The sequence below is a fragment of the Apteryx rowi genome, unplaced genomic scaffold (assembly GCF_003343035.1).
Source record: "Apteryx rowi isolate R43461 unplaced genomic scaffold, aptRow1 scaffold_93, whole genome shotgun sequence".
Lineage (NCBI taxonomy): Eukaryota > Metazoa > Chordata > Aves > Apterygiformes > Apterygidae > Apteryx > Apteryx rowi.
This window is the reverse complement of record NW_020451238.1, coordinates 1,832,266-1,856,147: the sequence shown is the minus strand read 5'-3', so window position 1 is coordinate 1,856,147 and position 23,882 is coordinate 1,832,266. Positions and strand designations below refer to the sequence as shown.

Genomic DNA, 23,882 nt, shown 5'->3' with positions numbered 1-23,882 from the left:
CAGACATACCTCAGAATACTGTAACTGATCATTTTATTTGGTTAACAACAGCATGGCTTCTTGCACTTCGCATAACTTCCCACAGGAAGTGAGGAGGCTATTACTTTCTGAATTTTACTCCAGAATCAAAGTACAGTCTAGAGAATTAATAGGATGTCATGAGGCTTTTAAATACTTGATGTTACAATATGTATGTTTGTATAAAGCCTAACAGCATCACAGGAAAGTGGAAGTTTACATACAACAGGTAAGTTATGCATAATAGTCTTTCCAAGCATCTGAGTACCCAGCTACTTCATCAGTTTTGTTTAATAAATATGTAAGAAAAAGCTGAATGACTGGTGTTTAAATAGGTAGCATCTGACTATTCACTGGAAGTCACAGTAAGTTTTCCATCAGTACCATAAAGATTTGAATGCACACTAATTTAACCCTTCAAGTCAATATACCACACTTTTGTCAAGAAGCACATAATATGCAAAGCAAAAACTGTCTAACTCCCAAAGGATGGAACTGTTCTTAAATATACACTCCATCCCTATAAAAATACCCATCTTTCTTGGGATACGGGAGGGATAAAGAACAAGTATCAGTGACAAAAGCAGCAGTTGTTTTATGCATTCATACAATCAAGATCTAAACCTTTACAGCCGATTACCTAGAAAACACACAAGAGTTACAAGACAAGTTTAGGATACATCTTGAATCACACTGTAAGTGTTCATGCAGAAGCTGAAGTTAATGCAATGATCTATCCTCTATCACAGCAGCTCGTGCTTATGTGCAAATGCAAGACTGTTACACTCCAAACAATAGTAAACATTAAAACACAAGAATACTTCACAATGACAATAAACAGCAGTTAAGTTGTTTGTTCCAGCAGTTATTGCGCTATTTTCTGGACATCTCTCCAGTTAAAGGCTGCAGCAAGGTCTAATACCATCCTTTTTCTTTTTTTTTCTTTTTCTTTTTTTTTTCTTTTTTTTTTCTAGAATGCATAATATGTTCTAAGCTTTGGTTCACAATGAAATCTCTGGATGTTTTAATTAAGGGCAATGGTCACCTTGTGATTCAGATAGTGGTAGACTGAGGTAATACAGCAATCCTCTTAAAAATAATAAAAACAAATTTGTAAGTGAGGCATCTATGGATATTCTGCAGGTGACCTGCAAAAACATTGACATTCTGATTTCAGAAAAATAAAGATCTACAAGGGTGATTTGTCTTTTACAGTGCTATCCAAGTACAGATTTTTCTGCTGAAAAGACATAAGCTGAAGTAAAACCTACCTAACACAGTTAATACATTTAGGCATAGAAGATATAAGCCCTGTCTTTATGAGAAAAAAAAATAAAAAAAATCAGAGACAAACAGCAATCACTGTTTGTCAGTACCGCACCAATATTATATACTTTTCAAAGATGGAGATTTATTAAAGCTATACTAAAAAAAAGCAGAGGCAGTGTTTTTTTGTTTTTTGTTTTTTTTTTCTTAGATAGGCCACTTCTTTAAATAATAGTTTATGTATAGTCTTCCAACTACCCGTATCCTGTTCTAACAGGATTACAACTTGCAGAACTGAAAAGCTAAATAGAATAATGAACAATGGGTGACTTCATCTTTGCAGAGACCTCTGAGCATATCGCTCAAACACAGAAACAGGTAAGACTCCAAGACTCTTCAAACACTCCTATTTAACCTCAGACATTGTAAGCAACATATTACAAAACATCAGCTTGGGATAAAAATCAAAMTCCACAGATTTCCAAAATAACAAAGGTGATAATAAAGGAGATCTGACAATACTGATGCCAATATTGTTAAAATCCAGTAGGCACAATTCATTATACTGCAATACACTATATGTAACATGTTAAAAAAAATTTTAAAAAAATCACTGTCCAGATAAGTACCAGGAGCTGCAGCAATTATAAAGAACTGACCTCTTTCACTCTTACACGAGTGTAAAATATAGCAGTACAACTTGCAACTCTTAGATAAAGCATTGAAGCTCTACCACCAACTTGGTTTTCACTCTTGTTTAAGAACAAACCAAAGAACCCACAAGAGATGGTTCTAAGAGAAGACTTACTGCAATCACCCAGTAAAGAACCCCAGCTGAAGAGGAAAAAAAAGAAAAAACACAAAAAGCAGTGCTTTCACTACAGCCAAAAGTATTTCTTCTGTGCTTAATTTATTAAAGCCTCATATGACATAGTGAGTACTGCCTGTTTTCTAAGATTGTATTTAAAAATATTTGCATATTCATGATTTCCTGTTAATCAGTACAAGTTGTTATGGTCTCATTCTACTCCTTACTCTATGTTGTATTCCAAATCTACATTCTAATTTTCATTGCAGAAGTTACACTTTTTCTTCAAAAACTAAAATGTAATAAAAAAGTAAAAACAATTTTTTAAAAAGGTAAAATTGCTGCAGTTATTTCAGATTCCTCAAAAGTTCTTTTAAAATTCTTTGCTTTTATGGTGCAAATTACTTAAGACTTAATTCATCAAGTCAGATGTATTCCAACTCCAAAAAATGAGAAATTGTTTTATTGCTGGGGAGAGGGAGTGGAACATCTTTAAACAATGCATTGGCAAAATATTTTCAGACTGTCAACCATCTTCAGTTACATTTTGGCTCCAAGCTTTGAAAACAGCCTTTCAAGTGGCAAACTTAATTACAGGTTTTTTTCTAATCAAATAAATAGGGCCATATTTTCCACTTTCAATTGATCTGTAAACTATCATAGGTTCTTTTCAATTAAAATAAAGCCCAACAATTTGGGATATCCAGCTTGTTACTCTTAACACTACCAGGTACACTTGTTCTTTTCAAGTAAAAAAAAAAAAAAAAAAAAAAAAACCCCCCCCCCCCCCCCAAAAAAAAAAAAAAAAAAAAAAAAAAAAACCCCCCCCCCCCCCCCAAAAAAAAAAAAACACCCAAACAATCAAACCTGCCTACTGCAATCTTGAATAACTATGCCTGGCAGGAGACAAAACAAACAAAAAAGAAACAGCATTACTGGCCTAATCCTATGGCATTAGAAACATTGCTCATCACTTTCATGTATTTGTCACCAAAGTGTCTTATCAGTGCATATTATTATGTGCTGAAATGCAACAAAACTTTTCACAAAAATAGTTGTAGGCATGTTCATACAAGAAGGTGTATATATATTTCATATATATGTATACATATATATATATAGTATCAGCTTCAACCTGTACATAGATATTCTGAATTTGATCCTTAAAACACATCCGTTTCAAACAGCATGGATGACTTTCAAGGAAAAAGTGCTTGCTTGAGTTTATCCTGTGTGAACATGCCTGTTCTCTGTGCATTTGCCAAGTAGAGATCTTTATGATCAATCCTTTAAACATACATATCAGAGGTATAAAAAAAAAAAAAAGAGGAAAATAAGAAAAAAAGAATAAAGGAAAATGTAATATTGCCCTGATGATGCAAAAAGAACAATGCATAACTGAAGCAGCTTGGATTTTAAGTTATCTTGCATTCTGCAGCAAACAGATTTTTAAATAATTGTTGAAAATCTAGTTCCTCCATTTGTGTTATTGCTCCCCACTTTTAAGATTTCTCATTACACATCAACAGTACACAGAGGTTCACTACCAGGCTGAGCTGATTCTACTATTGTCATCTTGGGTTTCTTTCGTGTTTCCTCCTAAAAAAAACAAAGACAAAACACACAAAAATAAATCAATCAATAACCACCACACAGATATAAAGAGAACACAATATTAAAATACAGTCTTAAAAGTTCGCGTAACTTTTGCCAAATTTATATCTTAGTCTTTTTGAAAGGTTAACTTGTTCTAATGTTAAAAATCAGCTTACTGAAGTGGGTAAAATCAAGTCATATGCCTGTTTAAAATAGAGGATGAAAATCTCTCTAAAAGCAACCCCAAAGATCAAGTTTTGAAAATTTGCTCTTTACGAAATACTTTAGAAAAAATTCTAAGAATAATTGGCAAGTCTGACATGTGGCATTTTTCTTTTTTGTAAATACAAAAAAAAAAAAAAAGATGCACAGCAACTACTCACTCTTTCTTGGGCCAATTTTTTCATTTCTTCCTGTAACTTGTTCAGGATGTGCAGATTTGGCTTGTTCTTTTTGGCATACTGCTGAAGTTCTATCACGCTTTTATCAGACGTTTCCTATTCAACAGAACCATAAGCAATAACAGAAAAGTTATTTTAATAAAAAAAATCCAAATACATGGAATTACATGGAAAATACATGGATGTGATGGCTGTATTTTCTTAAGTAACAATACACATTTAAATGAATTAGTTGCATATTAAATAGGTTACTTAATTTCAGTCTGCAAGATCTAAATGAGATTAACAGACTTGTCATCCTCAGTGAAAGCACTCATGTTTTAGGCAATAGCTAGGTATGAGAATCAACTCTGAAGAAAGCAGGATTGCTCATCAAACACACATTGTGTTTATCATGACAGCGAACAACAGTATTATGCCAAAATAGGTATCGTTAAAGCTTTGTTTTAATTAAATAAAGATAAAGCAAATGCCAAAACACAATCACAAGTTACAGTCAAACAAAATTATGTTCACCTGTTTAACCATCTTGCTACTCTCTCTACCATACATACGCAAAAGAGAGCCCCAATTTTTCACATGTGGATGCAGTAGCTGTAGGATTTTCTGAGAAGCTAATTGTTTCCCCACTCTCTTATTTTTGCCTGTAAAAACAATCATGAAAGTGTGTCATACCAGGACCTTCCGTAATTAGTTGAACAGCAATATTTACTCTCATTATCAAAATTTAGATACCAGAGAACAGTAGAATAAGCACAAAACCAGCTAGATAGCTGAACAAGTACCTGCAAAATGGGTAATAAAGAAAAACAGGAGAAAAAGGAATACATCAGAGGTCACACTGAAGTACTGTACTTACACCAGCCTCGCACTGTGTGCTTGCCACAAGTCATGACATATTCACTCTTCTGATTTTTACCAGGAATCACTTCAAACTTTATGGATGTGTCACCCATTCCATGGTTTCTTAAGAACAAACAGAATCAGTATCATAAGGTAAGTAAAATTACAACTAACTGAAGTGGTTACAGTTGTCTTTAACAGTCATTGCAGTGGAATGAGATATACTAAATTGAAATTTTAAGACATTAATTAGAGAGTAATATTTTAGACCAGTAACTTGATTTGAATGGAAAGGCAAGCCTGTATAAAGGGGGGAAAAAAAGTCCCAAGACTAAAGCCTAATCTCAGAAGACAAGGAGCATAAAGAGCAAACAGGAATTACAGGAAGATACAGCAGTAACCAGTTTGGGCCATAGGATGCCTCTTGCAGTCACAGCGTGCACTGTAGGCTGGGCCAGCCCACAAGCACCCTCAAGTTACTGACGTGACTGTGTGTACCAGCATCCAAGCAGATGAACAACGAACCCTGACCCAAACATCTAGATGCTCCTTATTATRCAGCCTTACCTTTTAAGGCACTCATGGAGAATCTGATATGGAGACAAGAGTCCAGCTTTACTGGTTAGTTCATATACCCGTGAGTCCTCAATACTGATATGGTTAAAATACTACAAAGGAATTGAAAAAGGTTATTGAGCTTTTATGCAAATAAGACACAATACTGCTCTTAACCCCTCATCTCTTCTGTGTTACGTTAAACAAATTCTGTTGCTTTGTGCTGAAAAAGCACTTTTAAATGCATCACAGAGGTCTTTACCACCATCACTAAAATTGTCATGCCTCATCTTATCTTAGCAGACCAAAGTCTAAATCACATTCTTCTCCCTTCAATTTTACATTACACAAGACAGGCACAGAAATCAACCTCGTAAACTCTTTAACACCTTTTTTCCCTCAGGACAAAGCTATTTGTTTTATCTAGCTATGAAATTCTACTTACCAAAATGCTGTGATTTAATAAAATCAAATATAACAACTATTGGAAGGTTTTGTATTTTATTAAAAATCAAAAAAAAAAAAAAACCTTCCTCATTTTCTTAATAACCACTTCAGTACTTTAGGGCATATAATACAGTTTTAAGTTTAAAAAAAAAAAAAAAGAGAAAGAGAAAGAGAAAAAGAAAAGGAGAACTCCCTTTGTATACTACATTTTTCAAAATGAAAACAATCCTTTCAGGCTTATCACTGATTTTTCCTTTATTCCATCCTGATGATCTGGTACATACTGAACAGAATGTGAACATATCACTGATATAATAGCTATTTAATATTACGAATACTTGAAAATGTATTACACATTCGTTATTTCACCAAACTATTCCTTTGGATTTTCTCAAATTTCAGTCCTTAAAGTTTGAAATTTCAGCTGTCTGATCTGACAGTAAATAGCTTTTATAGCTAAGTAAAAAAGTCTCAGAAGCTCAGGCACTTTTAGTTCTTATTTGGTCTTTCAAAAATATCACACAAAACCAGACAGCATCTAGCTCTGATCTTTACAAGTCAGCAACCAGAGAATTCTGGAAACCGGGACAGTTCAGGGCACTCAGTGTCTTGGAACACTTCAGGTCTCTAGAAGGCAACATTTTGCTAGAGAATTCAAGAACGAGGAACAAGCTCTGTTTCACAGCAAAGTTTCTCATCAGCTCCAACAGAAAAATTGTATTTTCATATTCATAAGATTTTCACACTTTCATCTGACTGAGAAAACCATGCTATGAATTTTCACTCATCTTTCTCGTATTCAAGGTGTAGTGTTCTTAAAAAACAGTTTCCAATAATCGCATTCATCAGGCAAGGGGTCAATACCTCAAGTTCTTCACTGTCTTTGGGCTTCTCCTCAGAGGTCTGTTTAACAAAGTCAGGAATAAGGATTTCCAGTGTAGCTCGAGCTGTAGAAAATGATTCAGTGTCTTGATTACTTTTATTTTAAACAATGATTCTAAACAAAAACAGCAGAATAAAAAGAGGCTTTAAGCAAGCCTCACGTTTCTCCTAGAAGTCACCACCCCTCTTAAAGAACAACTTTACCAGTAAGATATCTTTTTTCCTTCCATAAAAAGTATATTCACTTGCACTTTTTTTTTTTAAATATATATTTCTAATTGTTCAAGTTGATAATAAAAGACTCACTACTATTAAATTGTACCCAAGAAGAAACTACTTTTTACAGATRCCCCAAAAAGGAAAAATTTATCGACTCTCATATTTAAAGTGATGTAGAGCCCTTAGGACACCTACATGAGGCCTAAAAAATTAAGAGACTTGTTACTACTTTTAGGTGTCACAACATTTTTACAACACTAGTATTGTACACGTTGCACACTCAGGATTTGCCTAAGGTATTACAACAAAGTAACTTTTTTTTTTTTTTTTTTGCACAAACAACTCTGCGCTGGGTTTTGATGATTTAGCTATGCTGACAAATTTCACAAGTGCAGAGAATACCACTGGTTGTCACATATCTTCAAAAATAACTTCTCAGAATGTGTCCTGATCCCTGATGCCAAACACATTCCAATCCAGAGATCAGTAAGAATTTCTAAGGTATCAGAGACATTCTCATCGAGGTATTCATTGTCTACATATTTATTAAAAAGTCACACAGCTAGAACTAATTACTGAAGAGGTGCACTTGGAAATTAATAGCAAAACCCACATAGTCTAATGCAATTGTTTTACTACCAGAAAGAGAACCAAAACAACCACAAGTGTTTTGTTTTTAAAGAGGGCAAAGGTTTACRTTTTGCTAAAGCCCACAAGCCAGGTGTTTATACAGCAGGTGACTGTATAAATATAAAAAACCCAACATGCATTCATTAGTCTGACAAATTTTTTTTCTAGAATAGACATTCTTACAGCTGCTCAATATATGTCAATAGTTAGTATGGAAGTTAACAGCTGAAGTTTTTTCCATGGTTTTCTATCCCATGAAGTTGTTCCGTCTTGGGCTGGCATAAATACTGTTGCAGAGAGTTTTTTCTTCTTTATCAAAAAGGGGAAAAAAGCGTACCTTCTTTGATTACTAATAAATTTAATCCTACTTACTACTGCAAACAAGTCATCTTCAAAGCAGAAATGAAAACAGATAAACAATTCAGCAGTTGATATTAAGCAAGAAAGAATGTTACCAGCTTTATTCTTGGCAAGTTTTTTGCTGCTGGCAGTTCCAGCCCCATAAGTCACTCCATCAATAATCACCGAGGCTCCAAAAGGCTCACTTGGGTTCTCTGGAAAGGGAGGAGGGGGAAAAGGAAAAAAAAAAAAAGCTTTTCAAAACTCCTAATATAAAATACTCACCAGGAACATGAAAGGTCCCCATTATCAAGATTTATATTCTTCGTTTCAATTTCAAGTTGAAGTCTTAGTAGAAAGCGCACAGCCTATGTCAGAAACTACTAAATTACCTTTCCCACCACTGACACAGARTAAAATTAAAATCTATTCAAAAAACACAAATCTACTAAAAGACACCCATTCAGCATTTCACACAGACCCCTCACTAAGCATGCAACAAAGTCTCTCCAACTTTTTTAAGTAATTTCCCTCCTTTTAGTACTATGAGTAAAACTGGTCCACATTTATACCAAAGCAGTTCCCATCAACTGCATATGAACTTTTTGCAGTCTGCACCCAACTAATAATTTCTCCATAAATACTAAAGTAATTACAATTTTAGCAATGACTTGAGACAGCGGCATAAAAGACTAGATCTATGCAGCCACTTTCAGTTTCCACTTACACTTTTAAAGATCACTTTATACATACACTGTTCTCTTAGGATGACCAGGTTTAAATATGGACCTCCACGACACAGCAATAATCATCGCATACAATAACTTGAAAAGTTAAAGAATTTTAAAACTCTGCCTAGCAAAAATGCTAATGTAATCTTTGCTAGTAGGAAGAAAAATGAAACAGAACAAAACCACAAAAATAACTCAAATTATTGCACCTTTAGGGAGGGTACATCTGTGTCTATGCAAATCTTTCAAATTCTTAATTGCTTCCTTATCAAAGGCCTACACTAACCATACCATAATTACTCTTCAGAAGGGATTTGGGGTTAGTATTCTTTCTTTTCCCCCAGGATTCTGATGATTCACTAAAACAATGCATGCCTCACAATCATATCTTCCAAATATCAATGACATAAGAAAATTAAGCAAATATTAATTGTGCATAATCAGCAAAACTGCCTATATTTCAGTGATGCTTTCTTTTAGATGCAAATGAGTTACTTAAGTTCATTTTTACTTTAGCATATTTTTCCAAGTAAAAACATACTGTAGCCTTAAATATAACTTCTCCCCCACCCTCAACAGCCACTTTTAAGAGAGAAGGAAAGTATTTATTAGCTAGAATTTGGCTCACAGTAGACCTTCAAGACATCTAGGAAAAATGTCTATTTATTGTTTGGTATTTTTTAAGATATCCAAGCGTCAGAGTAGAAGTCCTTCAAGACAGCATTGTGATCAGTTAAAAACCTTAACAGACTTACCACATTCAAAGAAATTGTAAACAGGGCGAACCTTTAGGACTCGTTGCATATATTCATGCAGTATGCAAACTTCAGACTTCCCATTGGGATTAATGACAAACTCTAAAAGAAAGTGGGGGCGGGGGGGGGGGGAAGAAGACAACTAAGCAATCCCAGTTTTTAAAAAAAAATTGCTTCCAAAAAACAAAAAAGATTGAATTGCAAGCGACAAAGGATAAGCGCCCTGCCTAAGTTAAATGCAATGCAGTTTAATCAGACATGGATAATTAAGACCCAAAGCCCATTTTCTCAGAAAAAGTACTGAGAAGCAAGTGAGAGAAATTTCTATCAAAACTGAAAGTGCACTGATCATGAGCTAAGCTAAAAACTGTATGTTCATAGTTTGCAAGTATATGGTCTCTAGACCTGTACACACAGCATTTTTGGCACCTGAAATCAAATCAGAAATCAATCTTCTAATCTGTTGCTGGATATGTGTTTGTACCTCCCCGCTAATACTAAGCATGTAGACTTCAATTCCACAAACCAGAAATGCCCCTATTTTTTCAGAAAATCCTATTTACCCGGCTACAGGTCAGGTCACTGTCCTCCTGCCCTCAACGTGCTCCTTGTATTTATAAGTCTCCAATTCTTTCCTGCAACAGTATCATGCATCAAGAGCACAAGCCCTGCCTCAGTGGGCATGATGGCAAGACGTGACAAAAGGCAGCCTATATCACTATGATTTAGATACATAAAGTCCAAATAAGTCCTTAAATTAAATGGTCACAATGTGGCTCTAAGCCTTCAACTCAGAATAAAATACGTTAGCTAAAAATTTTTACAATCAATCATCTTTCACAAGGTAACACAATAATTCACTCTGCTGTCATTTTCCTACATACACACATCATCTTAAAGCACGTAACATCTACATTAGAAACAGCAAATATTTTGACAAGCTAATTTTTCAAGGTATCACCATATTGCAGTTAAACATGCTACTATGGCTACACAACCAGTACAGGTGTAAGTTAATCTCCCCCAGACATAATGTCCRCTCCTCACACCACAGGGTACATAACTGCACACGCAGTTCTCTCCTACCTGTCAAAATGGTTTAAATTAGTACTTTAAATCGTAGTTTTTATCTGGATCATTTTGACATTTGTAATCAGCCCCTAATTTGGGACTGATTAGAATGGACACAGAAGTAAAAAGGCAGCAGCATTCAGTTACTGGGCAGGAGAGTTTCCGATGACAATTAACAGTAACAACCAGCTGAAGGTAGTAACCAGTTACCAGGCCTGAGGAATTTTTTTTTAAATGCAAAATATGTTTTGATAGTTTTTTTTTTCCTTTACTATGTAACATGATAGATCCAAGAGTACAGAATTTCAGAAAAAGAAGAAAGTGGATTTATTACAGGATATTTTTCTAGTCAAGCTCAGAACTGTAATTAGCCTTTGATATGCATTGTTTGAACTCCGAGCAGATGGAACCAACCTTTCTTCGTGGGTGCGTCCTGTACAGACAAGGTAATGAGCTTCTGATTTGCAGGCAGAATAGGCCGCTCAGACTCTGCCTGCTTCCGCTTCATTTCACGATTGAATTGCCGCCTCTCAGCCCAGGTTCTGAACTTCTTTACGGTAACTTGTTCAAAGTCAAAACGCTTTTCAAGGTAGTGTCTAAAATCCTCCAGGTCTAAGAAACACAAGCACATTACTCTCTCTTGTTGACCACTGAGAAAGCCTTAAGTTCACCATTTCCACTGTTGTGAACATGTTGTAAACCTTTTTTTAGACTACTGACAAAAACAGTGGCTTCAGTTCACATATTCAAGGTTAAGATACTATTTTACATTAACAGAACTAATTACAAGTTTTCCTATTACTCTGTCAAACTCAAAATGTTTGTGCAAACAGGAAAAAAAGCACATTTTACTTTGTCACTTGAAGATTTTACCAAGCTCTAACCAGCATAATATCCAGCAAAACACTAGGAATTGTACTGCTTTAATGAGCCTCTGCTTCAGCGCTTATTCACCTTCTCGTTACCTAGAAGCAATGTATACAGTGAAAAACAATAGTACGCTATAAGCCTCAGTTTCCTGAAGCTGCCTACTTATTAAAGGGTGCATCAGAAACACCATATAATGATGCTCCATAAACTCCATGACTACCTATTGGCTTCTAAACAGAATTTAACACATTTGTTTTCACACAGCATGCTAGAAAACTGTCCCTTGAAGTACAGCCGAGTTTCCTTTATAGGATATTTCTGCAGATATGATCAGCAAAAATAAGAGAGTAGCATGTCAAGATGTAAATGAACAACAGAAAGCTGCTGACATTGCTTCCTTCCACAACGAATTCCAAATGCGAGTCACACTTATACTTGATCACTCACTGAATATTCTTTTTTCAATAACACAGCGAAGGTCCTCTTTAAGGAGAGAGACAGACAGGTGAACCACACGTGGAAGATAAGAGCTTACTGTTTTTTAGTTTTCTCCTAAGTATTGATGATGTATTAGAACTTTTTAAATCTTTTGACACAATTTTAGGATTAAATGGGACACACAATGATAACAGTACGTTTTACATTTGAACACCACGAAGACAAGCAGTAGCCTATGATCCATACCAGTATTCTGAGCAGCAAYGATTTACACAGTACTCTCAGGTACAAAGTTGTGATAAGAGGCTCATGAGATTTCTCTCTAAGTTTCTCTGTAATCTGGGCAGGGAAGTTTGGCATGACGTCTTTCGGCAGCTTTTTGTATAAAGTTATCAGACTTACATAAATAAAATATTGAAGCATCACACCCCTTTGCACGAGTGCAACTGTATTTACATGATTTATTCTGCTATATTGTGTGAATAAACAAATCCAGTTCAACTGCACCATTTACCTTAAGTGATTATACTGAAAACAGACATAATTAAGACAACACAGAGAGTGCACAGAAAAGCCTATTTACAGGAAAATTCACCCATACATACTTGATAACAGCAATCCATACGATACCAATTGATTTAACTGAACCAGACTGAGATAAAGTCTACAGCACTACATCCCTCAAATTTTCACTTTTGTGTGGAAAACCATTGCATACAAACTCTCAAAAATCTTCAGCAAACATCCCCAAAGTAGGTATGTCTCCCTTCCTGTTATGATCAAAATTGATTAATAAAACCAGACCTGTTTTTCCAGATCTTTGCATAGGARAAACCATACAGAAAGAAAACTTACCACTTGATCTTGAGCAAGATATTGTTCAGTTGGCAAGCCAGGAATAAAGTGCAAGTGTTCCAAACGCCATTACCCCAACTCTAGCCAAGAAAAGAGTCTGTTTTCCATTCTTACCTACAGATTCATCTTTACATACTTCAACTTTGGCCTTAACTTGTCCTAAGGCTCCTTGTGCTGCATCTCCCCCTGAGGGGTCTTTGTCATCTAAAGGCCCAGAATCAGCAGCAGTGGAATCTGGCTCTTCCGTTTGGCAGTCCAGTTCTGAAGATTTATCTATGTGCTTTACAGGCGATACTTCCCCATTTGGGGTTATGTCATTGTTTTGTTCCCTTTCCTCATTTTCCTTCATTTTTTTGTAATGCAAACAGGGAATGCTACTAAGGGGAGGATCATGTTTCTGCAAATATAAAATAGTACACAGTTTCAGTACTTATAGGTCACCAAAAGCAAAACCAAAAACACAAGAACAAAGATTCAACCTGCTTCAACATGAAAGTTGCTCTTATTTAGTTTAGGCTCAGGCTTCCTGAGCAATCTCAGTTCTACTCAAGATCTTAGTGTGTCCATCACTATGGTATCTTGGCACTGTTCAACACTGATATTTGCTGATAGCACTGTTCAACAACATATCTGTTGTTTTAAATCCAAACTACATTCTGTTCAATTACAAGTAATACAGCCCTTCATGTAATCCGCTGAACTTTATTGGGGGTTAAGCCCATGATGTTAAATCCAATCTATACAGATTCTCTGGGTTCATGAATATCATACATAAAAGAGGACACCACAGCTCAGGCTAGTTTACGCCTACAAATAAATGATCTAAGCACATTTCATGGTGGAATAAAACCAAYATTTTGCAGCTATAGGCTAGAACAAAGAAAGCACGAAGCAAGACCAACTCATTCATTTTAACTGTCCAAACTCACTGCAAAATGGAAAAAAAAACACAAGAAAAATTGTATCATATTTTTAAAAACAGAAGTTTACTTTTCAAGCAGTTTAACTATAACACTGGAAATAAGCCTGCTAGAGTAGAAAACATTCAGTCATTAGCAAGAACATGTCTAATTTTTCGAATCTCAACAAGTATTTAAAAATTTGACAGTTCTCACCCTTATGCTTCCTGTTCCCAAGAAATAAGGTCTAGACCAGGTAACAACTCTAGATTCTCTGTGCAGATATACAGGAATGCCTGAGTTATGGAATGTCATGATCCATCCATCTGGCAAAGGTTCCGTAGGAGGGCGGCCACGACCTTTAAACAAAGAATGGCTTTAAACTTGTATCGAACAAGATACAGAAAAGAACAGAAAAAGAATCAAGATTTTTTATTTTTATTGACTTCTCTGTCTCAGAGGATAAAATGATCCTGAAATAAGACTAAAAAAGTTTTGTAAAAACACTGTTTAATAAAAAGGTGTATGCTTCCAAGCCACAGTAAATCTTGCCAAATTATGGATTCCATGTTATATTAACTGAAAAACAGTAACAACATTGATTTTCATACAGACCGATTTGTTCATTTCACCAGTGTATTTCTCTGTTCTCCTTAGTCTTCTCTATCTACCAACTTGTATCAGCACAGGCACCAACATATTCAATGGAAAAAATCAGACTTGGTTTTGAAACAATTGAGGTTTCCATTCAAAATTTTTGCACTTGACCCTCAGGGATAAATTAGAATTTAGAAACCTCTAGACTTACAGATCCAAACAGCCAACGATGAGTTAGGGAAGTGCTGTAAGTTAAGGCTTTCCAGTTCACATCTGACTGGAGTAGCTGTTTTTTGCACTTCACACACAAAACCAGCTCTATTTTATTATATGTCCCTACTGTTACTTGAGCAATCAGACTTACTTATGTTCACTTCCCCTATCACTGTCTTTCACCCTTCCTTCTGTTCCTGCTCTCCCAACCTTATTTCTTACACTCAACCCCTTCAATTTTCCACTTTTTGTTCCAAAAATACAGCCTATTCCAAACCAGCAGGCCACCAACTATTCCTTGGATCCCTGTCATCTTCAGTGTCACCTTCCACCTTTCTCAAATACTCATGCATAAAAGGATGGGTGGTCATTAATTCCTACGTTTTATTTAACTGATGAAAAATTCTTGTAATTTCAGCCTCTAAATATTCTGTTCCAATGCAGCTTTTTCTCTGATGGCTGCAGAGAAAACTCCTTCTGTAAAGGATCATCAATTAGAAATAAAAACTTACGGTGTTATATTTTTCAGCAAAGGCACAACACAAACCAGAATTAAGTCTACAAACCTTTATTCTTAAATATCTTGGCCATCAAAAATGCCACTTCTTCCAGAAAACATGAGAAAAATTAGAGTATAATAAGCCAGTAGGACTCCCCCCATAGCAACAGAAACAATATTGCAGCAAAATGCTTATGCTCACATGCAAGGTAATACATGGTTTCACTCCTTTCTATGCCACAAATCACAGAATTATCTCACTCCTTTTTATACTAGAAATCAGAGAACAGACTCATTTTAGCTAGGAACTTCATGGTAGTCCTGTGTTAGTATAAAGTTTCAGATGGAAGAACTGTTTGATTTCTTATTTCAGAATATAATGAAGTTGTAATATAATCCTCTAGAGCAGGTTCAAAGTTTAATTCAGACTATTTTCAGTTATGTTTTTCTGGATCGGTTCTCATTTTCTAAGGCAGTTCTCCATTAGGAGTTTGTTATATTTACACAACAAACCTTGCATAAATGTAAGCTGCTGACTTTCCTAAAAGTTCTTTCTACCTAGTGTTGCATGCATGAAAATTTCACATAAAACCATTTCAACAACAGAAGTTATAAGACTAAAATAGGAAAAAAGTAAGACCACAACCACTCCGGCTGTTTCACAGCATCAGAGAGAACAGATCATCCTTGTTCACCTCCCCACTACTGAGGTAATATTCACAATTTTCTACAAATCCATGCATCAAAACATGTTGTCATTACATACAAAAGACGAAGATAAAAAGCACTCCTAAACTTCAGCTTCGCAGTTTAGGAACATGAAAACCACATCCTATGGTAGGAAGCCTTCAAACAGTAAAATCTGTAACATATCCACAATTTGACCAGAATTACTTTCCTAAACTTTGTTTGCTCATGTACCTTTGTTCCACATATATAAGTCACATCAAAAAATATACAGGTGTTTAATGAACATTAACTTACTTTTAAGTACAGTTTTAATTTTGGTCATCATCGGCTGCACACTTGTTTCTCCATCAGACTGGTGATCACTTTCACCTCCATATTTCTCATTTTCTAGTCTCCGTGTTTTGGGTGCTCGAAGACCCTCTTCCAGAAGAGCATCCACATCATTATCAAAATCATCCTGAAAGAGACAGCATCAGACACCATCCTCCTGGAGCTGCTAACCTCCCTTTCCCCTTGTACAGAAAAAGCATGTATTATTTCTATATACTTCCATTCAGAGAGAAACTAGAAATTTTCAGTGATCCCAGTAAAAAGACTGAAAAATAAGAAAATAAGTTTTCATAAGCTAGAACTAGTATTTTTCATGACAAAAATGAGCTGAGGTTATAAGACTGTAAAAAACCTTTTAAATGTTCTTTTTCAACAAGACTGTAGAAGCTGCCACACAACTCAGAAGTTTTACCAAGATAATTAATGAAAGTTTTCAACCAAAGAAAAATTCAGTACACAATGACAGAAAATCAGTAATTCTGCCTCCAAAAATTTTGCATTTTTGACTCAAGTACTGGACATTTCTAGAAGAGACTGTCTTAAAGGAAAGTCTTTGCATATGTCTTTCTAACCACTTTAACCCTCACCCCACTAAAAACTATGAATTTACTTACCTCATAGGAGTAATTCAAGGTTTCTTCATCCACTTTATCTCTTTGAACAATTGCTTTAGATGTGAACCCTCCTCCTTCTTCATCTATTTCCATCAAATTGTCGGTAAAATCTTCTAATTCATCCAGAACTGCATATTCCACTCTCTTTTCCTGATCAGTATCATTTTCATCATCCTTCTTGTCATCATTTTCACCCCCTGTTCCTACAGCTTTACCATTACTACCAGCAAAAGGACAAACATGCAAATCTCCATTGACATTATTAATACCAAAATCTGTATCTGCCTTATAATCTTGCTCAACTCCAGTGTACAGAACTTTTCTATCTTTGCTTTTGCAGCTTTCCGTAAAGCTAACACTAATCTTTACATCCTTAAGTAACTTAAGATCTGGGGTGAACTTTCGAACTGAAGGTGCATGACGAGCAGTTCTTGGGCTTTGGTCACTATTGTTAGGGTCTATTATAAGACGACTTTTGTAGCAGGCAGATCCCTTTGTGAGAAGCTGTGTTCTGCAGATACTGTGCGTGTCCCCTGCAGGGGTATCTGACTGTCCATCACCACCAGAGCTAACGTCCATTACCTCTGCGTCACTGGACGTTTGCAGGGGAGGTGGTGGAGGCTGTTCATTAGGCGGCAGAGGTGGGGGACAAGTATGATTCTCCACATTCATTTCTCTTGCAGGTTCTTTAGGGAGGGGAGGTACATTTTCATATTTCTCCATATTTAAAACTGCAAAACTACTGTTTTAAAAAAATGCTTTAAATAAATGTATATATCTATATTCCTAACATGCATAAGTCCATCAAGACAGGTTTATCATGTTCTATTCAATATGCAACACTGATGATTCAGTTAAGCTGACTACATTGTTCTTTTCATTAATGTAGACAGCTTTCAGAATCACTGTCTCAATTATTGGAAATCACAATGCATTCAGCTTAAATAGCTGAAGACTAAGACTGCATCTTCATTGGGCAAGCAGCTCTCCTTTTCTTCTTTCAACCTACAAGAAGAAAAAAGGTATTTGTCACAGAAAAAACAGAAAAAGTATCCCAGCCAAAAAAAGAATGTAATTCCTTCCCATATTTTTATTTCTACTTGAAATTTGTAGCTCTTTTTTTTTTCCAGTACTGACAAGACCACCGTCTCTTGATACCATATCAAATGAGGCTGAAATTAGATTGCTATCTCCTGATCTGTGCACCAGCACAAGAATTTGCTAACCCACCGTTACCTGTATCATCTGTTGACTACTGCTGCTGGGTTAGCAGGCAAAGCATTAAGCATGGCTTTTGTAGGAGACAGAATAAAAACTACAGGTATTTAAAATAGTTTGATATTAGAGCCATACTTACCCAACACAACARAAAGGGTAACTAGCTTGAAGTTTAACACAATTTGAAAAAACTGACAAGCTTTTAACAACTATGATTTATAAGGCAGATGGCTTTTTGAAAGTTTAAGTTACCAGGTATTTTTGAAACCCCCCTGGATACTTTAACAGGAAATTTGATATTTTACTAAAAATTTACAAGAAGATAATCTCTAGATAACCAATTTTTAGATGTTTGATCTTGTATTCTCATTTGATCCATACTATTATGGGGCTATATATTTGTTATATCTGATGGATTCAGGTATAGATGCATAGTGTTAAAATTCAAATTAATTCTGAAAGGCATTTAACAGGTAATGTTTTAGGCCATTTTAGGTCACGAACATTCAATTGCTATAAGTAACTTTAGGTTTTTGCTACATTAAGTGGACTCCTTCCATAATTATGTGTATGATGTATTCTTAAATTACAATTTTGTCATCTGTGCAGGACTGTAAGCACCTGAGGAAAGGAAGAGGACATTTAATTATAATTTCTTACCTGCTATTTTGGTTTCTCCAAGTCCCTCTGTGCCACCCAAAACTGGGTTTAAATCTTCCTACTAGCTGGAAATAAAGCAGTGTTACTCTGCCTAAGAAAATCAGCTGGCTGAATTCTCTGTTCAAAGTATTTCCAGGTAGCAGAGAAAGTCTACCCAAACATGCTAGAAGAAGAAGCTGAGTCCCTARTGTCACATTATAACATTTGAAGACAAAAGGGCAGAATGTCTGGGTTGTCACTGGGGACTTAGAGAAGCCAAATATAATTCTGTAATGTATCTCCATGCCAGCCCAGACAGAACAAACTTCAATTGCAGTGTCCAAACACCAGCTGGGGCAAGGCAGGAAGTTGGGAAGCAGCAGTTATAATGGAACCAGTAAAAATTAACARCATACAGAACCTACCTACCTGGAGGCTGGAAGGAAACAAAATATAAGCGAGCTTATATTCCTGTTTTAGTGATTCAGCCATAAAAATTTTGCTGGGCAGCAGAACTGTTCATTTTTATGTTTTTTTTTCTTCTATACACCCAACTGTAAGACACATCCAAGACATTGAGCTTGACATGCATCGCATGTCTTACTCCTACTAAGGAATATGATTCCATTTTGATAAAAGCTCTAAAATAATCAATCCCATCCTCCTTGTTGTGAATACATTAGAAGATATTACCACACAGAATGAAAAGCAGTTCATCCAACACTAAGACAAGCAATTCYATGTATTTAAATTCATCCCATCCTAAAGAGTGGTGATAATATGATCACCAGAGAAGCAATCAATTCCTTAGTCTTTCAACAGGTTCTGAAACATGTCATGTTACACAGAACACCTCCAGAAATATATTTACATCTAACATCCTTTCTTCTTCTCATCTTCAGATAAGAAACAGACCAAATGATAAGTTGCTAGTTTCTTCATCATTAATTCTGAACAAAAGTAGGAGTCAAGGGTTACAATATAAATTCAGTAACTACTGGAAATTAAATGCCTAAATAATCTCATTCTTCCATCTTAGAGCCTTTTGAAGACTGTTGAAAATAACAAATGGAAGCAATTTACATAGSCAGGAAATCCTAAAGCTGGGGTTCTAGAATTTGAAAGACAGCTAGCTTCACATAAGATCAAGGAGCTACCTGGTCCCATTAGAAAGATGATTTATGACAAGTTGTAAGAGATGGTAAAGAATGCAGTTTCCACAACCCTGATCACATCCTGCTCCAACTCCAAAGAGTGTTTTAGCAACACTAATATCAGAACACAAGAAATTAATCTTCACCTGCCAAGATTCAGCAGCCCTCTGATGTTACACCTCTGCTCTTTGCAGAAAAGATGTCTTCTTGTTACTACATTCAAGCACTATTAGCTATAAAATTCTTGTCATCTTTCCCTTCCTTTCAGGCTTGAAGTAATGAATAGCACACCAAATCACTGCCAGGGATCGTCTGCTACTCAGTACACAGTGTTGCAAGAACAAACGCAAAACAAAGATGGGTTTAAACTAGCTTTCTCATTTCTTGCCACAAACCTACCGTATCCCTAGGGTAGGGTAACAAGAGTCTGGCAGCTCTAAATTATTGTGTGCTGCGATACCTTCCTATGCGCTACAAAAAGGAAGAAGCAGAGTAAGAGAGCGTTCCAATTCTCCAGTTCCTACTTTCTTGCCAACTGATGCCTACAATATGCCCTTTATACCAGAGGCTAAAAAAAGCCAGTAAGGATTTTCCCTTAGATATCAGGTACTACAGGAAAGAGAGAAGTAATAGAAACCTAAAAGGATGAGTTAGATGGGCTTCTAGGTTAAAAACAACCAAAGAGATCTTAAATGAAGATAACCAAACAACCACATACAAAAAAGACTAAGCATATTAGGTTATGTAATATAAAAATATAACACAAGTTCACCTGCCTATTGTAATCTTTAGTTAACTTGCCCTGAAAGAACAGATCTTATTCTCTAAGGCCCTAACAAGTTCCATTAAGCGGTGCCTTCAAGATTCAGAAAGCTGACTGTCAAGCCTGCTTCTCATACTAGCCAACAATGCATAAAAGGATTCAGACACCTTTCTAAAAGCATCWCAGCAAAGCCAGGGGTAACCTTAAAAAGATATGGAGCACTTCAGATGGCTACAACAGCCAGGCTGTACAAACACCGAAGGAACTCTAGATGAACTGGAGAAAACACAAATGCACAGCTGATATCCTGCACATATCACCAATACACAGAAATTTCACATTTTAGCAAATCATTTGAAAAGGATTCACATCACAAAGTAAAAGCAAACTCAAAGAAATAGATGCGCAGTGGACATCTAAACATAACATAGCTAACTGAGTAGGTTCCCAACAAAAGCAGAATACTGAAGCTCTTCCTCTTGGCTTAGTTATCTTATAGATCCACATCTACTGAAGGGATAAAGAAAAAAAAAAACTCAGCTTTTTCTCTGTTTAGCAAGTACCACTGTCTATTCTCCCAGTCTAAACAGATGGATCGAGAGGAGGAAAAAAAAAAAAAAAAGGAAAAGTGCACAGACAAAAGGGTAACTCTTTTGAAGAAAACAGAAAAACAGAATCTTAAAATTTGTAACCAGTACTGCCTACGCTCAAAGAGGAACTCCCTTTACAGAATAGCATTTCAGCAGTCTTAAGCGAGTTCAGTGATGAACAGATTTCCATCACGAGTTACCTGTAGCTGCWATCAGGAACAAAGAACAACATATCACAGATTCTGTCTTCAGAAAGAATTTCTTTCAAGAAGAACCTGGCATCCTTGCCAGAAACTGCTAACTTCACATTCAGTGGACCCCAAAAGGAAGAGTGGCTCTGAGCAAATCCTCCTTATTTGCTATCCAAATATAAAGTCCTCTTCCTCATCTTCTGGCTCCAAAGGGCAACTCTGCAGACTAGAAGTTATGATGCACTGATCATGCTTAAAAATCCACCTAACTCTAACCCCTGTCAAAGTAATCCTCACTCACAATCATCTACCTTCTTGTTATCCTCTATGCCTATTGTACATTCTTCATACACACAGTCTTCAGAATAAATTTACTCTTATTAAGCATGAAGTGTTAGAATAAAAAACAAACAAAAAACAAAACAATAAGGAAACTGAATTATTTATTTCCATAAAACCAGAACATCCAAATGAAAATGTTCTGTAAGTTGCTACTACCTACAAGAGCTCATTTCTCTCTGTATTATCAGCTTTAGCACAGAAAGATTCTGAAGGAAGCAACCATTTTGTGGAAGTCATCAAGGCAGTTTCAGAAAAGCCACTCGGGGCCCAATCATAACTTTACCAATGGCAAATACAGACAAAGCCAAAGAACTTCTCTAGTTTACAAGACTTCATTCAGCACAGCTACATCCCATTTCTGAAGTAGCAGAGCATGTGATGTGGGAAAGGCACATCTGTAAGCGGCAAAGCAATTGCTGCACTTACAGCTTGACCAGTTTTTTGGCAGGGCTTAGATGGTTTCAATTAACAGTGTGAAACAGGAAACAGTTWAAAAAAAACAAAAAAACAAAACTCTGCAATTCAGAGTCTAAAAAGTACAAAATGCATGCTTCCACTCACCTAACAACCGGCTTCTTACTTGTAAAGAAAAGCAACAGACATAAGCTCTCTCACTTCCCCAAAAAGCAAAGTAATCCTAGCAATCAAAAAAATGACACAAAGAACTAGCGAGCTAATTTCTCATCCACAATTAGAGTCCTTAAGTTACCTAAGCAGAAGGGAGAAGAGAAATATTCATGAAAGAAAAGTTAAAGAACCCACTCCAAGGTCTCTAAGTAAAGGAGTAAACAAAATGAATGGGCTCACACAACAAGCTCTCAATCCCACTTTAAGAGGGAAAGCGTTAACTGCCTCTTAGCTTATTTTAGGAGGTCTACCCTCTCAGTGGGCAAAAAGATGCTAAAGATAGACCCCAGTGTCAATGGAATGCCTATTATACTGAAAACTAGGTGCAGGAAACATAGCTGGCAGATTCAGACTTTCATTTGGAAACGAAGTATAATCAAGTGAGAGTAATAGCCTTCCTCTCCTACCCACCATAAAAAAAAAAAAAATGGGGAAGGAGTTGAAGAAAAACTCCCTTTGGAAACGTCAGAAAAGGATCACTAAAGAAGAGAGAAGCAGAAATTTGAGAATCTGCAGTAAAAGCCTGAAAACATATCAAAAGAAAATCCTCTTTCATTAATCCATGCTAAGGACAAAGAGGTGCAAAGGAGAGACCTTTATTTTTCCAGGGAAAAAGAGGAAAGTTTAGGAACCTAAACCATTCCGGAGGCTGAATTAGGTAATTTAGAGGAAGACATACTGTACTTCACCACGAATAAAAAGAGCACATGAGGAAGATTCTTGAGGGTTAGGAAGACATACAACTCTCTCTTCACCATCTCCAACGCACAAGGACCAAAAAAAAAAAAAAGAAAAAAAGAGAAGGGGTGGGCACGCACGTGGAGGGGAAGGAGGGCTGCGTCTTTTTCACAACTTTGCACGGGAGGAGAGGCAGAGTCTTCACCCTGCGGGGTCCCTCCCCTGTGTAAAGGGGGAGAAATCCTTCCAGCACCACCACCCCCCGCCCTGTACCCTAACACTATACGGTATAAAATCATGCCAAGGTTAATACTTTGCGGGGGGGGGCAGAAAGCTATGGCGTTTCCTTCCCTCCCACCACCCCGAACGCAGCTCCAGGGAGGCGGCAGAAAAAGCAATCGAGCGAGGGAAGACCCTGCCGCCAGGGAAGGGGCGGGGGAGGAGAGGCGGGCCCCGGCCGCCCGCCCGCCCGCCGCAGGAGCCGCCGCGCCCGCTCGGGCGAGGGGCTGCCGCTGACTTTGTCTCCACGGCTCGAGCGAAGGCTGCTGRCGGCTCCCGGCCCGCAGGAGGGGCCCGCGGGGACGGAGGGGTTACAGCCCGCGCCGCGGCGATTGGGCCGCGCAGGCCCCACTCGTGCACGCCCTCCGCGGCGCCGCCGCCCGCCGGGCCAGCACCCACCTGGGCCATTCCCGGGGTCCCCGCCGCTCCTCCTGCCCGGGCCCGGCGTGAGGATGGGGGTGGGGGAGCGCTGGCGCGGCCGCTTCACAGAAACCGCCTCCCACTCCGCGCCGCCGCCGCCGCCATCTTTAAACGCCTGCTCCGAGTAGCTCCGGTCCCCGCGGGGGGGACTCGCCCCTTGCCAAGCCAATTGCGTTGCCAGTCTCAGCTGTCACGAATTTGAACTCTCGATAACTATTGGTTTGCTCCCGGGCATGTTAGCCCGCCCTACCAATAGAAGCACGAGCGGCACATACCCTCATGGTGCCTGGCCAATGAGAGGAAGCCGGGGGCGGGAGGGAGGCGGCGGTGCGTGTGGCGGGAGGGCGCGTCCCCGGAGGCGGGCTGCCATGACGGGGCAGCGCTTCGGGCTGCCGCGGGCTCTTTGTCTGGGGCC

The 23,882-nt window shown here is 37.4% G+C and overlaps 1 protein-coding gene across 2 annotated transcripts; it reads right to left on the bottom strand.

The window, feature by feature from the left end:
* Nucleotides 1–516: 516 nt before the first annotated feature.
* Nucleotides 517–23,599, bottom strand: DGCR8 (DGCR8, microprocessor complex subunit). Of its 2 annotated transcripts, none has more exons than XM_026091931.1 (14): nt 23,447–23,599; nt 16,567–17,571; nt 15,917–16,079; nt 13,840–13,982; nt 12,839–13,121; nt 10,976–11,173; nt 9,491–9,592; nt 8,121–8,219; nt 6,799–6,881; nt 5,500–5,600; nt 4,949–5,055; nt 4,606–4,733; nt 4,072–4,185; nt 517–3,691 (listed from the first exon to the last, which is right to left on the bottom strand). In XM_026091931.1, exons 2-14 carry the CDS (start codon nt 17,287–17,289, stop codon nt 3,608–3,610), a joined length of 2,328 nt encoding a protein of 775 aa, XP_025947716.1. In that variant the 5' UTR covers nt 17,290–17,571; nt 23,447–23,599; the 3' UTR covers nt 517–3,607. The 2 variants fall into 2 exon arrangements, with proteins under 2 accessions (XP_025947716.1, XP_025947717.1); XM_026091932.1 differs by lacking the exon at nt 23,447–23,599 and adding an exon at nt 18,445–18,509.
* Between the last annotated feature and the right edge of the window lie 283 nt (nt 23,600–23,882).

What these genes read in the sequence shown, in the direction of transcription:
- DGCR8 (XM_026091931.1), bottom strand. Translation starts at nt 17,289, where the DNA reads ATGGAGAAATATGAAAATGTACCTCCCCTCCCTAAAGAACCTGCAAGA. An exon ending in TGGGAACAGGAAGCATAAGG is followed by an intron (nt 13,122 to 13,839) that starts GTGAGAACTGTC and finishes TTATATTTGCAG; the next exon opens with AAACATGATCCTCCCCTTAG. An exon ending in GTAGCAAGATGGTTAAACAG is followed by an intron (nt 4,186 to 4,605) that starts GTGAACATAATT and finishes TCTGTTGAATAG; the next exon opens with GAAACGTCTGATAAAAGCGT.